General features: G+C 44.4%; 1 protein-coding gene across 1 annotated transcript in view; it reads left to right on the top strand.

Moving 5' to 3' along the window:
• Nucleotides 1-1,410: 1,410 nt before the first annotated feature.
• The window catches only part of Cfap58 (cilia and flagella associated protein 58), a 97,882-nt gene continuing 78,909 nt past the window's right edge, over nucleotides 1,411-20,383 (top strand). The window contains exons 1-7 of the mRNA XM_021151799.1: nucleotides 1,411-1,565; nucleotides 4,832-5,113; nucleotides 7,727-7,875; nucleotides 11,750-11,906; nucleotides 12,869-13,063; nucleotides 16,090-16,227; nucleotides 18,906-19,065. Coding sequence (XP_021007458.1) covers nucleotides 1,557-1,565; nucleotides 4,832-5,113; nucleotides 7,727-7,875; nucleotides 11,750-11,906; nucleotides 12,869-13,063; nucleotides 16,090-16,227; nucleotides 18,906-19,065 — 1,090 coding nt within the window. The 5' untranslated portion in view covers nucleotides 1,411-1,556. The remainder of the gene's footprint in view (nucleotides 1,566-4,831; nucleotides 5,114-7,726; nucleotides 7,876-11,749; nucleotides 11,907-12,868; nucleotides 13,064-16,089; nucleotides 16,228-18,905; nucleotides 19,066-20,383) is intronic.

A 20,383-nucleotide genomic window follows, 5' to 3' on the forward strand; every position in this document is an offset into this window, starting at 1 on the left:
CGCTATGGGGGACTTTTGGGATAGCATTGGAAACGTAATTGAGGAAAATATGTAATAAAAATATTAAAAAAAAAAAGACCTACTTAAGTATTCCCCAAATGAATGTTATTGAAACATCCAAATAAAGAAAAGTAAATTTTTCCTATGCCATTTTATTATTTTTATTCTTTGAAATCTCAATAAATATTTAAAGGGATAAAAAATGTTGGCAAAGGTTATGAACAGGGAAGCTCACAGAAGGGAAGCTCGTGTTCATAGGAAGAAATGCTCAATTTCTTTAGTGGAGGAAGTGAAAGCAAAAGCAAAATACGCCTCTGCTTCTTCCAGCCCATTGACAGAATTTGAAAATTGCCTAACTAGATGAACTAATGTTTGTCTAGCCCTTGCTTGATGCTCAGTAAATGCTGGATGGGTGCAGAACCTGGGACATTCGCTGTGGTACAACATATATAGGGCAGTGCCATTAAGGGATTGCGCCTTTGCTGTTGGAAAGCAGAGTCCACTTTTAGGCAGGTTCGCGTGGAAAAGGTACACGCTTCGGATAGTCACGTGGTCACCGCGTCTCAGGTTCACGAGTTTGCTACGGAACAGAGCTTTTGCCTATGTGTAGTGGGTGAAGTGGAAGAATACATCTTACAATAGGGACATGGAAAAGAAGAGGAGAGGTTGTCTTAGCCCCAGTGGCCCTTCGGTGAGATTTCTTTTGCAGAACACACATGCATGTTCTAATATGATGTCCCCTAGGATTCCCCTATGCACAACCTCGCTCATCAATGTCTCCTACAGGGGAATTTATATATAGGTCCATAAAATGCACATCAGTCAACAATGGCTATGGCGGTGATTGGTGAACTGGAGGCAGCCTTGTTATTCAACATTTGAGGAAGGAAAGGACATGTGTTGGGTCTTCAATTTGAAATACCAAGCAGAAGTCTGAAGCAATGGACACCAGTGCAATAAAATTAGACCCTAGAAAAGAACGCAGCCCAGCGAGAAAAGAACATATTTCTAACGTTCATTAGCAAACTAAATTAAAAACACACGAGAAAATGGGATTGATTTAAAAAAAACATATCTGAGCACACAAGCACTTATTAACAATCTTTGTGGCTGAATTTGAGGGTTGGGAATAGGGCTAGCGATAAAGAGAAAGAAAACCACATTTCACGAACAAGACTGATTATCCCAGCTCTACGCATTCACAGTGCACTGGTTTCTTGAGTCTGGGGATTCTGCTATGCCTCTCATGGGCACGGTTCCTTGGCTCCATCCCCTTCAGGATATATTTGCATATTTCTCTTCGGACCACTGCCGGGTACGGACCTACGGGGCTCCGCCCCTTTCGAACCTGTGCTTTGCCTCAGCGGCAGGGGGCGTGGCGGTTGCCAGGCGACGGAAGACGCACCGAGCGCCGGATTTCGGCGCCGGGGCTGGCGATCAGAAAAACGTGTCGCCCTTTTAGACACTGGGGGCAGTGCACAGCCCCTTCTCCAGACTCCAGCCCAGTTTTCTGATCTCCTCGGCAGCCTTTGAGGCCGCCTCCAAACAGCGTCAGGATGACGGAGGTCAGGAGTCAGAGCCCCTCTTTTTCTCCTTGGTTCTCTTCCTGTCATCTCTTTCCTACTGGAACTCATCCTTTGTTACACTCACTAATTCTGATCCTCCTTCACAAGCACCCCTGCTATATGCATCCTCACGCTTTTTCTCTTGTGGCTCTGTCCCACCTCTCCTCTCTTCATGAATCCGCAGACCGTGACTGGCAGTCTGAACTGCAGGCGATTACTGATACCGCAGCAGAGATGTTATTGAAAAAGTCTCATTGTTACCTTCCTCATTAACCTCTCCACCTGTCGGGCTCTGATCCCCTAACACATGATCACCAGCTGTCACACTTTCATCAAGGTCCTCCAGCTCATTGTCATTGCCCTGGGTTCTCATTGACCCCGTGTTAACATCCCGCAGCCCCATCTCTCGCCTGTGTAACTGGACACTTCATCTTCAGCTGCACTGATGAGGGCTGACTTCTGCATCCTTCAGTAACCTGTCTGTCCATTAGCTCTCTCATCTATAACCTCGACAGCCCTACATCCTTGCCATCACTTGACATGCAGAGTTCTCATTTATCTTGGTCTTACTTAAATTCTTCACTGATCTATCAGAGTGCACCTGCACCTTACCTATTATATACAATTTCCAGCCAGTATCAGCTGTATAATTTGTGAGTCTCAGAGTAAAATGAAAAGCTTTTTAAAATTACTAAGACTTTTAAGATGTGACAGCAGAGAATTTAACCAAGGTCTTCTGAGTACTAAGTCCCGAGTGACTGAATGGACCCACACCCATGAAACCAGCCCCGGTCCCAACATCTCCTAGCACAACCGTGCCCCGCCCAATTGCTTCTTGTCTTCTCTCTGCCTTTGCATCTCCTCACCATTCCATCTCCTCCACCTCAAGTCTGCCTTTGTAAGCTCCACCTCCATTGTTCTTTATCCCCCACACTGTCCCTGCTCCCAGTTGCCATCACTCAGTGTCCTGGGAGACCATGGCCACATCACCGCTCCCCACTACCTGGTCTCTTTCATGACTCTTCATTCCCCATCTTCACTTCTTGGTTCTGCTAGTTCTCATTTTTATTCTTCATTCTTTTGCTTTGCTTTGTGTTTTCTCTGGTTCTCACTGTCTCTTCTCAGTTCATTGTTCTTCACTCTCCATGTTTTCCTCCCTGGAAAACTTGTCTGCAGGACAAGCTGATGACCCACAGAGCCCAGACAGAGCACTTGGTGGCATGTGGCAGACATTCTAGGTAGATGAATAGTGGAATGTCACAGTTCCTCTTAACACTTCATGTTGATCTCCCTGTAAATACCCACTTGGCCACAATGTAGCAGATACCAACTGCCCATTGGTCAGAGCTAGAATTGTTTTTGTTTTCTCTTTGCCTTTAATAGAATACTTTTTGAAGCGGCAACAGAAAATACATCTCTTTTGTTCACAAAAGTTTCTTTAACATATTCTTTTTTTTTTTTTTGATATTTTTTCCATTCCTGCAGTAAGTGCCAGGTGCACAGGGAGAACCTGGGTGCCAACAAATCGTTAGGCTGCTGATCAAGTGTTGACGTTCACACCACTTTCCAGGCTAGAGCGCAGAACACGGTTGCAACTAATGTGTGTCTGTGACTCAGGTTTTATATCAATGAGTTGGAGCAATAGCAGCGCCACATTTGCTTAATAGGATTTTTCTTTCTTTGTGAGTTGGTTGAATCATGCTCTGTGCAATAATCTGCTTTTAGTAAGGAAAACTCCATTGGGTTTAAAATAGTACCAAAGCTGTTACACTGAGTGTTACAGGCACCGTGTCTATTTAAATCTCTAAAAACCATGTTTTGCTTGCACGTCATGTGTAGGGATTTAACTCACAGTACAAGAATTTTTTTTTCTTTTAAACTAAGATTATATAAGGTTTCCTCACACTGGGCATGCTATGCTTGTCGGGAGAAGAGGCAAACTAGGCTACTTATAATCTCCAGGGTGGATTAGAGTTTTATTATTATTGGATGAAAGACCATTTTGTTTGATTTCTTTGATGAGCAGTGGGTGGCTGCCGTTTAAGGCCTTTTGGGTGTAGGCTGTCAAAGCAGAATGTAGAAAGCATAAATCAAGTCTGTAAACTGTACCCAAGGTTAGAAGTTGTGAGTGGGTCTTTGTGGCTGACAGAGCATACATCTGCACCCCTTAGCACAGCATCCCATTCCTCTAGGCTGTCTCTGCCTCTTCTCCTTGTCACAGCTCTTATGTGTGGGCATCTCAGGCACTTGTGTGGCTGTGAGCTGCTCCTTGGGCACTGCCGGCTGCAGGGAATGATCTTTTCTCTAGAGCCACCTGTGAGAATCCTTTCCTTCCGTCTAGTGGTCTGAGTACCACTTCTTTCACAAAGTGTACTTTATACTCGAAGCTGGGAGGAAGTCTCCTTTTATGTGTTCTTAAAGCACACAGAATGCATTTTTATGGCAGGGACTGAATTCTCTTATTTCCGTTACCAGAGAACAGACTCCACCAGGTAGTAAAACTGAAATAAATCTGCCCCCCCCCAGATGGGACATTTGTTCCTTACCTTGGTTGCCTTTATAGGCCCCATCACAGAACTCCCCTATAGAAGGGGGAATAAATGTCCCTTGAATGGATGGATGAATGCATTAGCCATACCTTTATCCTTAGTAATGCTGCTGTGCAGTATCTGATAAGTAGGTGCTCATTTTCCAGAGCAGCCGTAACAAAGTACCACAAACTGGATGGCTTAAACTAGAAATATTTTGTCTCCTGGTTCTCAATACTGAAAGTCTAAAGTCAAGATGCTGGCAGAGTCATGCTCCCTTTGAGACCGTGACTCTCTTTCCCTGTCTCTTCCTAGTCTCTGGTTGTAGCCTACAGTGTTTAGCCTTCCTTAGATTGCAACCGCACCAGTCCTAGTCAGCCTTATAGTCTCACTGTGTATCTCTTTGTCTTTGCTAAAATCTGCTCAGGATGCCCATCTTATTGGAGTTTTACCTTACTTGAGTATAACCTCATATCAACTAATTGTACCATATATGCATGCATATGCACTTTATAAATTCATCTGAGGTCGAGGGAACCTTTCCAACATATAGCTTCAATATTTCTGCTAGCCGGCGGCTTTTGTTTTGTGTGTGTTCTGGGGTATCATCAGCCACGTGCATGAGGGTCTTTCATTTTGAGGTGCCAGCAGCTGTGTGTGCATTGAGGGTCTTTCATTCTGGGGCACCAGCAGCCATTTCTTGAAGTCACGGAGCAACATCCTCGCTCTTTCTCGCAGGAAAAGGCTGAAAAACTAATGCCGGAGGAAACTGCATTTGAAGAAATCGAGAAAGATTTTCAGGAGGTTCTCAGCGAACTTTCAGGAGACAAAAGTCTGGAAAAATTCAGGACCGAATATGAGAAACTTCACTCCATCATGAAAAAATCTTACGAGAACGAGAAGCGTCTCATGGCCAAGTGCAGAGAGCTGAACGCAGAGATTGTGGTGAACTCGGCCAAGGTTGCCACAGCTCTGAAGCTCTCTCAGGACGACCAGACCACCATCGCATCCCTTAAGAAGGTCAGTGATTTAGAAGCAGACGAACCTGCGTTTCCGACATTACTTATCCATGATACTGACAGCTCTCGGGCTGGCCAGGCAGGAGTTATTAGATAAAACTGCCATTAAGCTTAGGGAAGAGTACTCTTTTAGAAAGTAATTAACCCTGGTGAGGTTTACTGTGCTGAAAACAAACGGAGAACTTTACTATATTTTGCTGCCTAGTTTCTGTAAAATGATGGCTTTTCCAAAAGACTTAGAGATACAAGGCAAAGCTGGGAACCTCAGGTTGTTCTCTCTGATGAGTATACACCTGACAGTGTGTGTGTGTGTGTGTGTGCGCGCGCGCGCGTGTGTGTGCAGATGCATGTGTGTGTGTGCACGATCATGTGTGTACTCACGTGGAGGTCAGTGACTTACTATTGTTTCAGATGCTGCCCACCTTGTTTTTAGTAATAGGGCTTCTCTTTAGCTCGAAGCTTCCGTATTAGACTTGACTGCTTGGCCTGTTTAGTGCTACTGGTCCACCTGCCTCTGCCTCCCCAGCACCGGGATTGAAGCTTGTGCTGCCCGTAGAATCTGGGAGTGTAACTGAGGTCATCGTGCTTTTGTGTCAAGTGATTTATCCTCGGAGCCATCTCTCATCCTGATATCTTGTTACAAGCATTTTTTTTATCTCTATTTTCCTCTTGCTCCAGGAGAGATTGTTTTATGAGTTCTCAGGAAGTTATTTTCACGACCACTCTTCTCAGTGTCCTTTTCCATGTCTCTTCGTCTCCCCAAATGCTCTTGTAGGAGAGCCAGAGTTTCAGTCGGGGGGATCCGGAGGAAGTCTGCCTTTGTGCCACACTGCAAAGGTTTTCATCTTTAAGAGTGTTGCATTTTCTTGAAGATAAAGCATACATGTTCCCTGTTGATCTCAAAGTCATACAAGGTTGAGATGTATTAATTTATAATTAAATCTCTAGCTCTGAGAAATGACTTGTGAATGTTTTAGGTAATTCCCTTGAAAGCAAGCAATCAGATGTCACCCAATTCAAATTAACTTCCAAGACCAGTACAAGATAGGGCTGACCTGCTTTCTTAGAAACTACTCTCCTGTCGCATGGCTTCTCCTCTACTGTCATTTTCTTCTTCTTGCTGGAAACGTACTATAAGGAAACTGTAATTCATTTTATAATTGGAAAAACACTTTTCATTATAAACTTTAACACTGGAAATGAAAGTTACAGACTGATGAAAATCTAATTAGTGAAATTGGTTTGCCTAAAACATTATGCAATCATATTCTCAATTTAGATATTCTTCACTTGCTTTGCCCAGATGTGCATATGGCTTGTCCACCAGGAGAGAGCCCATGAATTGACATTTTGCTTTGAATCACTAAGTGATGGGCCGTGGCCATACAAGGGGACTCTCTGTGTGTTAGAATAGCAAACTTGAACTTGCTCTTTCCCATCCATTTTATTCCTTGTCAGCATAAAAGCTAAATATTTTCATCTAAACTTTGCAGGTTTTTATTTATATAAAGAACCAAAATTCTATTTGACAAAAAAAAAAAGTGTGTCAAGATAGTGAAGTGGTGGGAAATACTCAAGGTGGTTGCAGACAAATGCAGACAAATACTCAAACAGCAGTAATTCACCTTTCAGTGTGTATGTAAGTAGTCTGCGCTACATTTCACAACAGTGAGGATGTCAGGGCCAGATAAGTCATACTTCCATTTCCTGCTATGGGGTTTGTTTTCCCTCATGAGCACGGGCATCTGTTTCTAAGAAAACAAGCTATCCTGAGACATGCTGTGAGATTTTTCTCTCCCTCAAAATAAGCCAAGGACCAAAGCAGAGTGCTTGCCTAACATGCACTCGGTGAGGATCTGGGCTTGGTTTTCTGAAGATGGGAAGTGCTAAGATGACTGTGCATACTCTGGTACCAGCAAGGAGAAGAGAGCCTGCCTGTGCAGTGTTCTAAAGCTGACCACACGTTTCAGGCACTCACCAGGGACCTGAGGACAAAACACACGTGTGAACACACACATATACATTCAAACACACAGGCACTCACACACACACACACACACACACATAATATGTGTATATGTTTGTTATATTAATGTGTGTACATATGTGTATATATATATATATGTGTGTGTGTGTTTCCAAGCTATCCTTGAACTTTCTACGTAGCCCAGGTTGGTCTCAAACTCATGCTCCTCCTGCCTTAATCTTCCTGGTGCTAGGATTGCAGGCACGTGTCATCATGCCCCACTAGCACGTATTTTTTATTTGAAAAATATTAAGAATTTTTCTATTAAGGATCGGATCACCTTACAGAATAAAGCCATTTTAAATATTTGTTAAGCATATAAGCGCTCATTTTAAGTTTTGTAAATTGATCAGTTTATCAGAAACAACCCCTTGCACTAGGAAAACCACCCCTTGAACTATGCCTGCTCCTCTTCCCTGTTGGCTACTCACACTAAACAATTCAGTCAGTCCAAACTCCCTCAGACTGTAGAAAGCATATTATTCTTTTCCGGTAAGTGACTGCCAAGTGGAGTCACAGGGCTCTTCTTTGTGCTGGATCCGGAATCCCATTTGTTCTTCTCCTCACTGATATTCTCTGGCCCATCAGGAAATCGAGAAAGCCTGGAAGATGGTGGACTCGGCATATGACAAGGAACAAAAGGCCAAGGAGACAATTCTTGCCCTGAAGGAGGAAATAGTGAACCTGACCAAACTAGTTGAGCAGGGGTCTGGACTGTCAATGGATCAGGACAGCAAGTAGGTGAAAAATCTTCTTGATAGTGTATAAACTTGCCTCTGCCCTTGCGGTGTGCCGCAACCTGGCTCAGGCTGGCATGATTATCTGGGATTAAAGGCATGCGCCACCGCTGCCCGACTCTTGTCTTTATTGATTTTAAAGACTTGTTTATTTTTGAAATTTCATTTGTATAGGTGTTTTGTCTGAATGTATGTCTGTGCACGGCTTACATGCCTGGTGCCCATGGAATCTAGAAGATGGCATATGGGTGGTTGTGAGCCGCCATGTCGGTGCTAGGAATCAAAGCCAGGGCTTCTGGAGGAGCAGCCAGTGCTCGTGACCACTGAACCAACCACTGAACCACCTCTCTAGGCTCCCTACCTTTCCTTTTGAAGACTCCCCTTGTCCTCCCCAAAGGCTATATTCTCTCTCTCTCTCTCTCTCTCTCTCTCTCTCTCTTCCTTTTTTTTTTTTTTTTCCGAGACAGAGTTTGTCTGTGTAGCCTTGGCTGTCCTGGGACTCACTCTGTAGACCAGGCTGGCCTCGAACTCAGAAATCTGCCTGCCTCTGCCTCCCGAGTGCTGGGATTAAAGGCATGCGCCACCACGCCCGGTTACATTTCTTTCTTGAGAAGAATTGCTACTGCGTTTTTTGAGTAAGTAGAGATTTTAGGTTTATCTTTCTATTATTTTATCCTCTTACTCTTTAAATACTGACATCACACACACACACACACACACACACACACACACACACACACACACACACACATACACACACTCACACAAAATTTATAGTGTAACCCCTTGAGTTCACTTAGTGTTTATATGTATATGAGTTTAGGGCTGAGCACTTAGCATTGGATAACCTATCAAGAGGCGTCTACCGTAAGATTGATTCTCTCAGCAACCAATGATCACCTGCAGCTCTTCATCTAGGGGCGGGGCCTCGTAGGATTTTTTTTCCCCCATCCATGATGGCATACCTCATGGTTCTGTCATTTTTAGGTCTCGTCTAGGCAGACATATTGCTGATAATTCATGGGTACAGCTCCCCTCTCATATACAGGAGTCACTATCTTGAAGCAGATGTCCAGGACCTCTGACTCTTAGAATCTTTTTACCTACTCTTCCGAAACCTTCCTTGACTGGTCCTTCAGGAGAGAGTGGCATTGTAGATGGGTCAGTTGGGATTGGAAACCCCGTGGCCAGTTTTCTTTGCCTTTTGACCAACTGTATCTTTCTGTACTGGACTCCCTCTAATGCAGACACAGCGTGTCTGATAAGGGGCGAGAGCTATGCGTTCGCTACGTACGTGTTCCTGCAGTGTAAGGGGAAGAAGCTTAGAATGTAGCCCTCTCTCTTAAGCGTGTACAGAATGGAACTTTGGCCTCTCTGCCCCCTTTCAGCCCTCTCACCTATCCTCCATGTTGAATCCCCATCTTTCTTACCTGCTCAGGTCCGGGCAGGTACTGGGATGCTCTTCCCTCTGCCACTTCTTCATCCCTTAAGCTTCGTCTTGTCAATTTGACTTCCTGTGGCCCGTGCTGCTGCCTGGCCCGCACCCCTATTCTCTGTTTGCTCTGTCGGCAGCAATACATCTCTCCCTTTAGCCATCTTTGCAACCTGAGGTGTGTTTCCGAAGCATGCAGGCAGCCACCTGCACCGCCCCCCCCCCCCATCCCTGCTCTGTACCTATACAAAGAGGACAGATTCCTTAAAATGCCATTCAAAAGTTTCAAGTGTCTGCTGCAATTAGCTTCTCTAGTCTCATGCTGAGCCTTCCCTCATTCACTCTGTCTACTTCCATCTTTGCACAAGCATTCCCTGCCCCCCACCCCCACCCCCATGACAAAGATGCCCCTTCTCCATTCTCCCCTTGATAAGCTCCTTTCATCCTTTAAAACCCATCTGGAACACCATCCTTACTTTGTCACAATCAACATTCCTATCCTGTCTCCTCTCCTCCTCCAGATCTCAGTATTAGATTCCAACATCTATGTCCAGTGTGACCCTTGTTACATTGTATTAAAAGGCTTCCTTAAGGTATTTCCTCGCTGGTTAGTTTTGTGCTTCATTCATTCAGTCAATGGGACACAAGCTAAGTCATCTGGGAACTTCGGCTGAGAAAATACTCTGTTAGATTGCCTGTAGGCAAGTCTCTGGGGCCATTTTCTTGATTAATGATTGATGTGGGAGAGTCCAGATGTAGGTGGTATTGCCCTGGGTTGTAGGGGCTGAGCAAGCCATGAGGAGTAAGTCAGTAAGCAGCACCCCTCCACGGTCTCTGCTGCAGTTTCTGTGTCCAGGATCTTGCCTTCAGATTGCACCCGGACTTCCCTTCATGATAGACTGTAACCGGAGGGGTTTCTACCTCCCACCCCCAAGTCAATTTGGTTTTGGTCTTTATCACGGCAACAGACAAACAAACTAGAACACCATCTTTACCTACTTAAGCTTTGAGCTCCCCAAAGAAGAGAACTTTAGAAGCCTTGCAAGAGTCTATCTAGCAGGGCGCGCAAAGTCTCACACCAGGAGCAGGCACACTTCCTTGGCCCTCTGAACCAAACCTATTCGCTTGCTCAGTTTCTTGTATCTTCTTGCTCGATTGGTCTGACTTTGATGTCGTATGTACAGGCATCAGGGGGAGGAGTACGAAAGACAACCATATGGTCTCTGTACTGATGGTCTCAAGGAAGATCCACTGACGAGCCCTGCGAGGGCACTGACGGAGACAGGAGAAGTGGAGGAGGGTGAGGAGGGTGGTGTGTGGAGCAGGAGTCCTTTGGAGTTCGAGCTTCAAGAGTGTGCTCAGTCGAGCACTCTCTTCAAATCGGCCTTAGAGTTGAGGTTTCTTTTCTGCAGATGCGTGTGGGTATGGGTTCCTTCTGAAACACTTACGTCGTAACATTACGTCATTACTGGTAAAATGAGTGTTGTCAAATTCCTGTGTTTTGAGCCGTCGCCTGATGGCTGTCAGCTGCAAGAATCTTCGGGGCGTGGTCTTAGCCGGCTGCTGCCTCCCTTCTGGTTTGCCCTGCTGCAGAAGCCCCGTCAGACGCAGAGCTTCACGCTCAACAAGCACTAATTCCGTGGGAAGTCACCGCTAGTCAGATGGAATGGTATTTGTAACGTGGAGCCATTCGGCTTAAAATTCAAATCAATGAGTATTATTATCACAGGCTCCTCAAAGCCGGGCAGCATGCCCGACTTTCCAGTTTGTTCTGGGGAACGTTTTCTCTGGGCTGCACCCCTTGGGATAAATTAATTTGGGGGGGTTGGATGGGAAGAGAGCTGGTGATGCTTATAATTTGGTTATATTTATCCCTTACTTTACACATTTTAGCTGTCAGCATAGCCCCCAGTGGATATGTTAGATAGTTAATTCCCTAAATTGACATCTTCACAGGGCTCATTATAAGAGCCGACAATAACAACATGGTGTTATTGTAACAGATCCAAGTAACACAGAGGTACAGGAAGAACCCATGCTCCCAACTTTTCTACCCAAAATCCTGATTCTCAGAGATAACTGATAACATGATTAATATCTGTCTTTTAAAAAGTGTCTGTAACACACTCACAGATACACACACAGACACACACACACAGACACATAGAGAGACACACAGATAGACACACACACACACACACAGACATACACCACCACAGGATAGACAGTATACTTTACTAAAAACAAAAAAAAGATCTTATTGTATTTTATTATTTTTTGTCATTTCTTTTAGTAAACACCTCACAACCAGCTCCCATTCTTGTCTCTTAAGGCCTGAACGGTGTGCACCACGGATCTCCCAGGAAGCCAGACTTGGGGACACTGGGAAAGACCCCCAAACAAATGGCCACTTAGTCTGACTCCTGTGTTCTTTCTGTTCAGCATCCGAGATTTACTGAAGTTCAAAGAAGAGGTGACGAAGGAGCGTGACCAGCTCTTGTCAGAAGTGGTGAAACTGCGGGAGAACCTAGCTCAGACCATCGAAAAGCAGCAGGCAGCAGAGCACGCCAAGGAAGAAGCTGAAATGGCCATCAGTCAGGTCTGCTCACCACCTTCCGGTTCCGGAGGACGGTCTGTCCTTCCGGCCTGTTTTCCCCTCTAGTGCCTCTCTCAGATATAAACCGTTATGTCCAACCCAAGTGTTCTCTGTACTGGCTTGTTTCTCTAGCCCCGTCTCATGAGCCCATTTTGCCCAGGGTTCTTTCTGTCTGAGACGTCACTAAGGCAGTGTATGGCTCTGCTTAAGGTTTGGGTTCAGGTGGTGTCCCTGCACCAGACACGGAGCAAGAAATCCCTCAGCCTTCTTTATAGTTCATAAGATAAATCACAAGGGCAGAGACCCTTACAAGAGAAGACATTCTTTAGTACAAGATAACAAAAAGAGGCTTTTCAGGCCTGGAGAGATGGTTCAGTGGTTGGGAACTCTGGATGCTCTTCCAGAGTTCAATCCCCAGCAACCTCATGGTAGCATCCCATCTATAATGGGATCTGATGCCCTCTTCTGGCACATAGGTCACAGGTGTACATGCAGATAGAGTTTGCATGCATATGCAATAAATAAAATAATCCTTTTTTTTAAAAGAAAAGAAAAGGGCTTTTCATAGATTTTCTTGGACATTAAGATGTAACCACAGCGCTTGGCTTAACAACACCCGTGATCAAGTAACAGAATTTCTTATTTCTGGTAACTGGCCCCTCCTAATGCAAAGCTGGAGACCCTTCTTATATTTAACATCCTCAGGACTCCGAGCTTTCTGGATTTGGTTGATATTTATAATATCATGGGCGAATTTGTTGCCTGCAGCCAGGATGGCTCTTTTGGTGTCAAGGTCCTGAAAAACCATCACAGAACATCCCCGAACCTATGAACTTTGGGGCCAGCACACAACCGTGCCACGGAGGCTGTAGAAGCACGCTACAGGCCAAATGCCGAGGAAGCAGGAGACCCGCCACTGGGAGGACTCATCACTTCTCTCTCTCTCTCTTTGCCTTTCCCCGCAGTTCCAACAAGAAATCCAGCATCGTCAGAATGAAGCTTCCAGGGAGTCTCGGAAGAAGGAGAAGCTGGAGAAAGAGCTCAGGCAGATCCAGACGGACATGGACGGCAGGCAGGCAGAGATCAAGGCCATGCAGCAGTACATGCACAAGAGCAAGGAGGAACTTCAGCGGCTGGAACAGCAGCTCAAGGAGCAGAAGGTGACGGCGGCCTCCTTTTCTCTCCAGCTCTCTTCTGCTCTCCTCCCCATCTTCCATCCTCCTTTCCTCTCCTCTCTCCTCTCCTCTCTCCCCCCTTCTCTCTCCCCACTTCTCCTCTTCCCCTCCCTTCCATCCCCCCTTCTTTCTTTCTGCTAGGTTAGCACAGGCTGGGTTCAGTATAAAGCTTAGTTAGACTGGCCTTGAACTTGTGATCCTCCTGACTCGCATCTCCGAGTGCTAGGATTACTGGCATGCACCAGCACACTTAGTTGATGCTGGAGACAGACCTTAGGCCTTCTTGTATGCTTGTATGCTTCTTGTAGGCAAATCCTCTACCAACTGAACTGCAGCCCAAAGCCTAGATTTTGTGATTTCCTCCCCCACCTCCGGAAAATAGGTATAATTCAGTGGTCACGATAGTTGCTACTTATTGGCATAACTGGGCTTTGAATACAATTTTTTGGGTGCGTGAATGCTTTGCTCAAGTGTACCACATGTATGCCTAGTGCCCTCAGAGGCCAGAAGAGGGTGTACAATCAAAGAATAGAGTTACCAAAAGCCGTGCCATGGGCTGGCTGCCGTGTGGGTTCTAGGAATCCAGCTTGGATCCTCTGGGAGAACAGCCAGAGGCAGCCCCTCTCCATCTTGATGTGTCCAATGGGATGTTTATGAACCGTTTTCTTGCTTCCAACCCCCATAGGTATTCAAAGACAGCGTTTTTCCTTCTCCTTTTTGAGTTCTGGGGACTGAGGTTAGGTTTTACACACTGCAGGCAAGCTCTCTGCTACCGAGCTATCTCCCCCCCTTCACTTTTTTGTCCTATTTTTATTTCTTATTTTGAGACAAGGGGGTCTTCCCAGGTTGCCACTTCTGATCTTGAACTTCCCCTCCCCTTGTGCACTGAGTCGCTGGGGTTGGAGGTCTCGATCACCATGCCTGGCTTTATATTAGTTTCTTTGAAACCATTCATGGATGGACAGTGTACATACATGTAGACCAGCATGTCTGTCACGAGTATGCAGCTCCACGATCCTGCCTCAGTCACTTTTGCAGTCAGCTCAAGAAACCAAGCATTACTGATCCCCCAAAACCCCAGTGTCTCTCTCCTCAACTGCTTCTCTGAAGTTCTCAGCGAGTAAGGGTTTGGCTCGAGCTTTACCGAAATGAACCACAACCTGGGCACACCCCCCCCCCCCTGTCTCGCTTTGGCTACATCCTGCTGGTTATGTGGTCACCATGTAGCTATGGACCCGAGGTGTCAAGTGGGGAAGCCATCAAACCACAGGTGACTGTTCGCATGCACTACTAACTTAGAATGTAACTCCTCTTTGTGCCAGAGTTGTGTTCAGTGCTCCGTGTGGCTAGTGGGGACAGTATCAGCACAGACAGAGAAGCCTGACGTCACCCCTTCACAGTGCCCAAGGACCATTAAGTCCCTAATGTGGTGGGATGAGTGGACAGATATACTGCATTCATTCCTAAAAGGTTTAAGTTTCAAGTGGAGAAAGCCATCCTTAATCTTTATGCATTTTAAATAGAGTCATGTTTCTAAATGTTCCCCCTCTTGTGGCCATTTAAGATTATACAGATATTAATGATTTTAATCTGTCTTTTCTCTTTTTCTCCTCCCTCCCCCGAGATCCAGCTTAGCCCAGGCTAGCCTTGAACTTGCAATCCTTCTGACCCAGCCTTCCAAGTACTGAGATGACAGATATGAATCACCCTCCTTCTTCACTCTTTAAAGAAACATGACATTTAGTTAAAGAGTCTTTTCCTAAAAACATTTTTTTTTCTCTTATGAAGTTTGTTTCTAAAGGACTTGTCAGGGCATACAACGTTTTTCTACTTAAAAAGTAGATACTAGAATATATTCCTTTGTCATTTGTGCCTTATTAACTTTATATAAAGCCAGAATTAAAATGGATAATACACAGTGTGCAGTCTTCAGGAGAGAAAAAAAAATCCACAAGGCTTCTTTGAACATGAAATTAAAAATGAAGAAGAAAAAAACCAACTTTGGGCATCTGGGTAAAACAAAGGTTTTACATAATAGTATCTAGGATCCATATAAAACAAAATTTCTTTTCTTTTCTTTTTTTGAAGACAGGGTTTCTCTGTGTAGCCCTGGCTGTCCTGGAACTCACTTTGTAGACCAGGCTGGCCTTGAACTCAGAAATCCCACTGCCTCTGCCTCCCGAGTGCTGGGATTAAAGGTGTGCATCACCACGCCCGGCTCACAAAATTTCATCTTGAGCAAGGCGGCTCCATTTTGTTTCGTTCCCAGGGATAGGGAATTGGATGTCTCTTTCTGTGATTTGTTTTTGCACACAAGGAAGGCATAGTTAAAGCATGTGCCTGCTTTCCGCCTTCTTCCTTCTGCTCCTTCGTAAACCTCACATCCTTAGCATTTCCCCAGCAGAAGTAGTTCTCAAACAGTTCATCAACCCGTTGATGTTTTAAACCACGCCTGCGCAGAGCCGCAGAGCAGGCCCTACGCTGACCACCCCAGTTTTGACTTCAGTTGGATTAGCAGGGAATTGTCTCTGGGTTGGTGTTGGGGACCCAGTTCTGCTCAGAAAAATGATGGTGGCATGTTAATGCAGGATTTGCTTGGAGGCCGCAGCTTTAGAGCCCCAGAGCTGGCAAAACCCATTTGAGTCTCTAGCTCATTTGCAATGATTATAGAAATTGTTGCGTAGGCAAAGCCTGCCAAACGGCAAACAGACATTAAAATATTTATCCGCCACCTGTGAACAAGACTTCCCAAAGGCTCTCAGGAAAAAAAGAAATCCAAAACCATGCTCACTGTGTTATCCGTTAGAAGCCATGGGTTTCCTCAGCTATTTTACATTATGTTTATTTGAGTACATGAGTGCTTTCACCAGGGATAAAGAAATCTTTCTGTAAGAGGAAAAGGACGGTGGTTGGTGTCTTCTCAGGAGGTTGTGGGGCCTCCCGTGGGCATTGGCTGACACCGTGATCAGATTAACAGGCATTAACCAGCTCCCTCACTCCCCTCCTTTCAGATCCTGAACGAGAGAGCTGCGAAGGAGGTGGAACAGTTTCAGATGCGGAACGCAAAACTGCAGCAAGAGAATGAGCAGCACACTCTGACTTGTGAGCAGCTGTCACAGGAAAACCAGCAGAAGGCCCTGGAACTCAAAGTAAACACCGCGTGCATGTCTGGGCCCTACCTGTCCTTAGTACCTGTGGAAGTTTGCCTTGGCCACTGGTGCCCTTACATTAGCAGGGGCGAGGAGAGCTTTGGTACAGAGAGTCAGGTGCAGGCCCACAGTGATGATCACTTCAGGCCTGGTAACAGGGAGTCATCAGACTTCCTCTCTTACTGACAGAATTCATCATATGCGCATGTAAATACGTTCTCAAGTAAGCTCAGATGCTCATCTCTGTAATTAGCCCGGCAAGTAACCAGTTGCCCGGAGCTAGAATCCATTCACTACGTGCACAATAGAGAGATTCAGCTTAGAGTTTGTAAGGAGCAGGTAGCCTGGAAGAGCTGGGGCATAGGCTGGCACTGTTGGGTATTCCAGCATTGTAGAATCATGGGATTTTGTTTTTGTTTTTTAACTACTGTCTAATGCATATTTCAAGTAGTTTTCCTGTTCTCCCTCCTCTCAATAAAGAGTGCTTGCACATGGACTGTGTATACTCATTTGACACTACGGCCTGTATCACGTGCCTTTGTGATTAACAGACAGCTCAACACTTTTCACTTCAGTTCTGAAAGGAAAATCAATATTCCCTATTTTTATTATATCTGGACACTGGGCATAAAATAAATGGCCTACCAGAATAGCGTATAGATGTGAGAAGTGAGCCAGACCATTTTTTGTATTATAGTCTCTTTGGAGAATCTAAAGAGGACAGACAGACAGACACACAGACATAGACACACACAGACACAGACACACACAGACACACACAGACACACAGACACACACACAGACACACACTATGGATCTTGTTTTAAATGCATACCCCAAAGAAGAGATTTTTTTCCAGGATTTTCTGAAGTGTAACCATGGATCTGGATTGAGGGCTATATAATTCGAACCACCACACCATTGAAAAGGCTTTAAGATCAGCCAACTTGAGCCTTCTAGGGTTTGGGGCAAAGAACATTTAGCAGAGTCTAGAGTGAGTTGGCTTGAAGCCTGATCTTTCTGATGCTGTAGTAAAGTTGGAGCAAACATGAGATGTTAGCCCCTGAGGTGAAATTATAGTAAGAAAAAATTATCTCACTAATTTTGTTCTTTGATAACATGAATGAGACATTTGGGAAGATGGACAACTTTTGTTACATCCTGGAATTAATGGAATTATGTTTCTAGTAATAACCCAGAGGTAACATGCGTAGCTAAATTTCTCTCTTCCTTCTTGAGAGTTAAGATGATTGCAGAAGAAACCTAAACTGCCTTTGTCATTATCTTTCTAGTTATCTAGAATGGAAAAATTGAAAAAAAAAAAAACCTTTAAATTTTCTTTGATATTTTCCTGCATCCACATGCATGTGTGATACCCACAGAGGCCAGAAGAGGATGCTGAATCCGTCCACAGAGACTGGAGTTTCCATGTGGGTTCTGGGGATCAAACCTGGGTCCTCTGGAAGAGCAGCAAGTGCTCTTAACCACTGAGCCAGCCTTCCAGTCCTTGATGGCAATGTTTCTTTCTTTTTTCTTTCTTTCTTTTTCTTTTTTCTTTTTTTAAAATCAGCTTTATTTACAGGGCAATGAGGAAGGAGATGTTGACAAGAGCACAAGGGACTCATAGTCAGTTACTATCCTGAAACGTGAAACCAGCATTTGATAAGAATAATGAACACTGGATACTCAAAGCACACTTCACATCTGTAGGCATATTATAGGATTAAGAACATGCAGTCTTGGCGGCTCAGTTTGTCAAATACACTATCAAGTATAATTTGTGTGAATTTCTTCATTTGAATGAAATATACAAAATGCTGCCAGTTTTATTAGACATTTTGAAGGTGATAGTACACTCTTTATTTAGTTTCCTTTTGGAATGGAGCATTTCTATCTCCATGAATTGTTGCACAACATCATATTCTTCTGGCTTTCACACCTGCCTTCATCATATAATATTTGAGGGTGAACAAGTAAAAGTTTAATGAAAATGTTTCTTCATTATCATATATTCAGAGTTACTGCCAGCATAATAGTTGACATTAAGATTTGAACAGGCAATGTTTCTTTAAACAGTGAATTTAATTTTAAATAAAAAAGACCCCAAGACTGGAGAATTCCTTTTTTTGACATCTCTTGCCAATATGTTGATTTGATTATCCATATTACCGATCTTGGCCACTGGTCTGTTTGCACATCTATAGACTAACAGACTCTGAGGAAGGATGACTCTCTGGTGTGTGTAACTGGGCTACTATGACTCTGTAGGTCCAAAAGAATGTTTAACTATTTTATAGCAATTTAATAACCTTCTCAGAGAGATCGCTTTGTAAGCTCATGAAAAACTGCCAATCAAATACAGCATTCGTAGGCAGAACTCATATAGTTGTATACACATAACTTGGCATTCTTGCTTGATCTTATAAATAGGTAGCAGCTTAAAACATCAGTTTTTTTTAAAATCAGTCTTTTCATTATTTTTATTTTATGCACCACATACTTTAGTCATAGAACAGAGCTGCTCAGTTTCTCTAGAAACTGAACAACGTGTGCACTTTGATCCAGTTCCACGGATCAACTACACTGATACAGAAATCTCCTCTCATTGGCTCTGAGTTTAGTCCGCCGCTGGCTCTCCATTTGTTCATCCTCCCGGCTAATTCTCTCTCCTAATGCAGGCCAAAGAGGATGAGGTCCACCAGATGCGCCTCGACCTTGGGAAGCTGAACAAGATCCGCGAGCAGATCCACAAGAAACTGCACCAGCTCGATGACCAAAAGGCAGAAGTGGAACAGCAGAAGGAGACCCTGAAGAACCAGATCCTGGGGCTAGAGAGAGGTAACCCGCTGCTGCGTTCTTATTTATAAGCACTTCATGGGTGACTGCTGCCAAATCAAAGCCTGGGACTCTGTGCCAGGCCGACCCACGCCACGTGACATCGGATGACATTCCACCTGGAGGGGCCACCATCTCCAAGGCTGTAAACTTCCTTTACCTACCAAATCCTTCCATAGGTTCTGGTGGCACCATGGAAGTCTAACCTAAAGCAGGGTTCAATATTTGCCACTGAAGTAAATAACATCAGAACTCTCAGGTCCTTTTGTAGAAGACGAGGAAGAAGTTGCAATGTATGTACTTGAGTAATAAGATCTGAGCTTGCTTGGACTTCAGAAGTATCCGGCCCAGAGTTAAGAGCTTACTAAATGCCACGTGTTACTTTCTGAACAACAATATAATTAAATAATGTGGGGTCCTGGACAAATCCTGTGTGGCACAAACAGCTCTGGACTTGTAGAAAAGAGTCTGAGTATGCACTCTGGCTGTGCGATGTAGGAACACACATGTCTTTTAACACACGTCTTTTAACACATGTCTTTTTAATTTCTTTACGGGGTGTTGTGTGTCATAAATAATGGGAAGATATGCATAAAAGCACACTTGCCTCTCTGCAAGTTGTACAAAATCTAGATGTCTTTTCCAGTGAGCTTTAAGGGAGCCCAAATGCTTTTCCTTCTGAGACAGTGGGGGGTGGTGGTGATCTTTCATTGAGCAGTAGGTGCAGGTTAGCTCAGCAACGTCTCCATGTATCTATTCTGTAAACTGGGACAGACCATGAGCTCACAGTGAGCATGTGGAAGACCTTGCTTGCAGGATGCTCACAGGGTAATGAGGATTTACAACCTAAAACCTTCCATAACAGAAATGAAGAATAATGGAACCTTTAGATCATGTAATTGGCCAAACGAGACCAAAACAGTCCCATGTTTTAATTTTCGTATTTATTCCTTGCAGTAATTGTAAGCTTTGAGATCAGTCTGTCATTCTCTCTCTCCCTTCCTTCCTCCCTTTCCTTGCTTTGACTACATGTGTATATATTCAGTTACTTAATGTTTATAAGTGTTTTACTTGAGTGTCTGTGTACCATGTGGATCTCTGGTACTCTCAAAGGCCAGAAGAGAGCATTGGATCCCTTGGGCTGGAGTTACCTATGGTTGTAAGCTGCCATGTGGGTGCTGGGACTTGAACCTGGGTCCTCTGAAACAGAAGCGAATACTCTTCACCTCCCAGCCATCTCTTTAGTTCCCTCACAGAGTTATATATATATATATATATTATTACATCTTTTCCTCAATTACATTTCCAATGCTATCCCAAA

The sequence above is a fragment of the Mus caroli genome, chromosome 19 (genome assembly GCF_900094665.2).
Source record: "Mus caroli chromosome 19, CAROLI_EIJ_v1.1, whole genome shotgun sequence".
In the NCBI taxonomy this organism is placed as follows: Eukaryota; Metazoa; Chordata; class Mammalia; order Rodentia; family Muridae; genus Mus; species Mus caroli.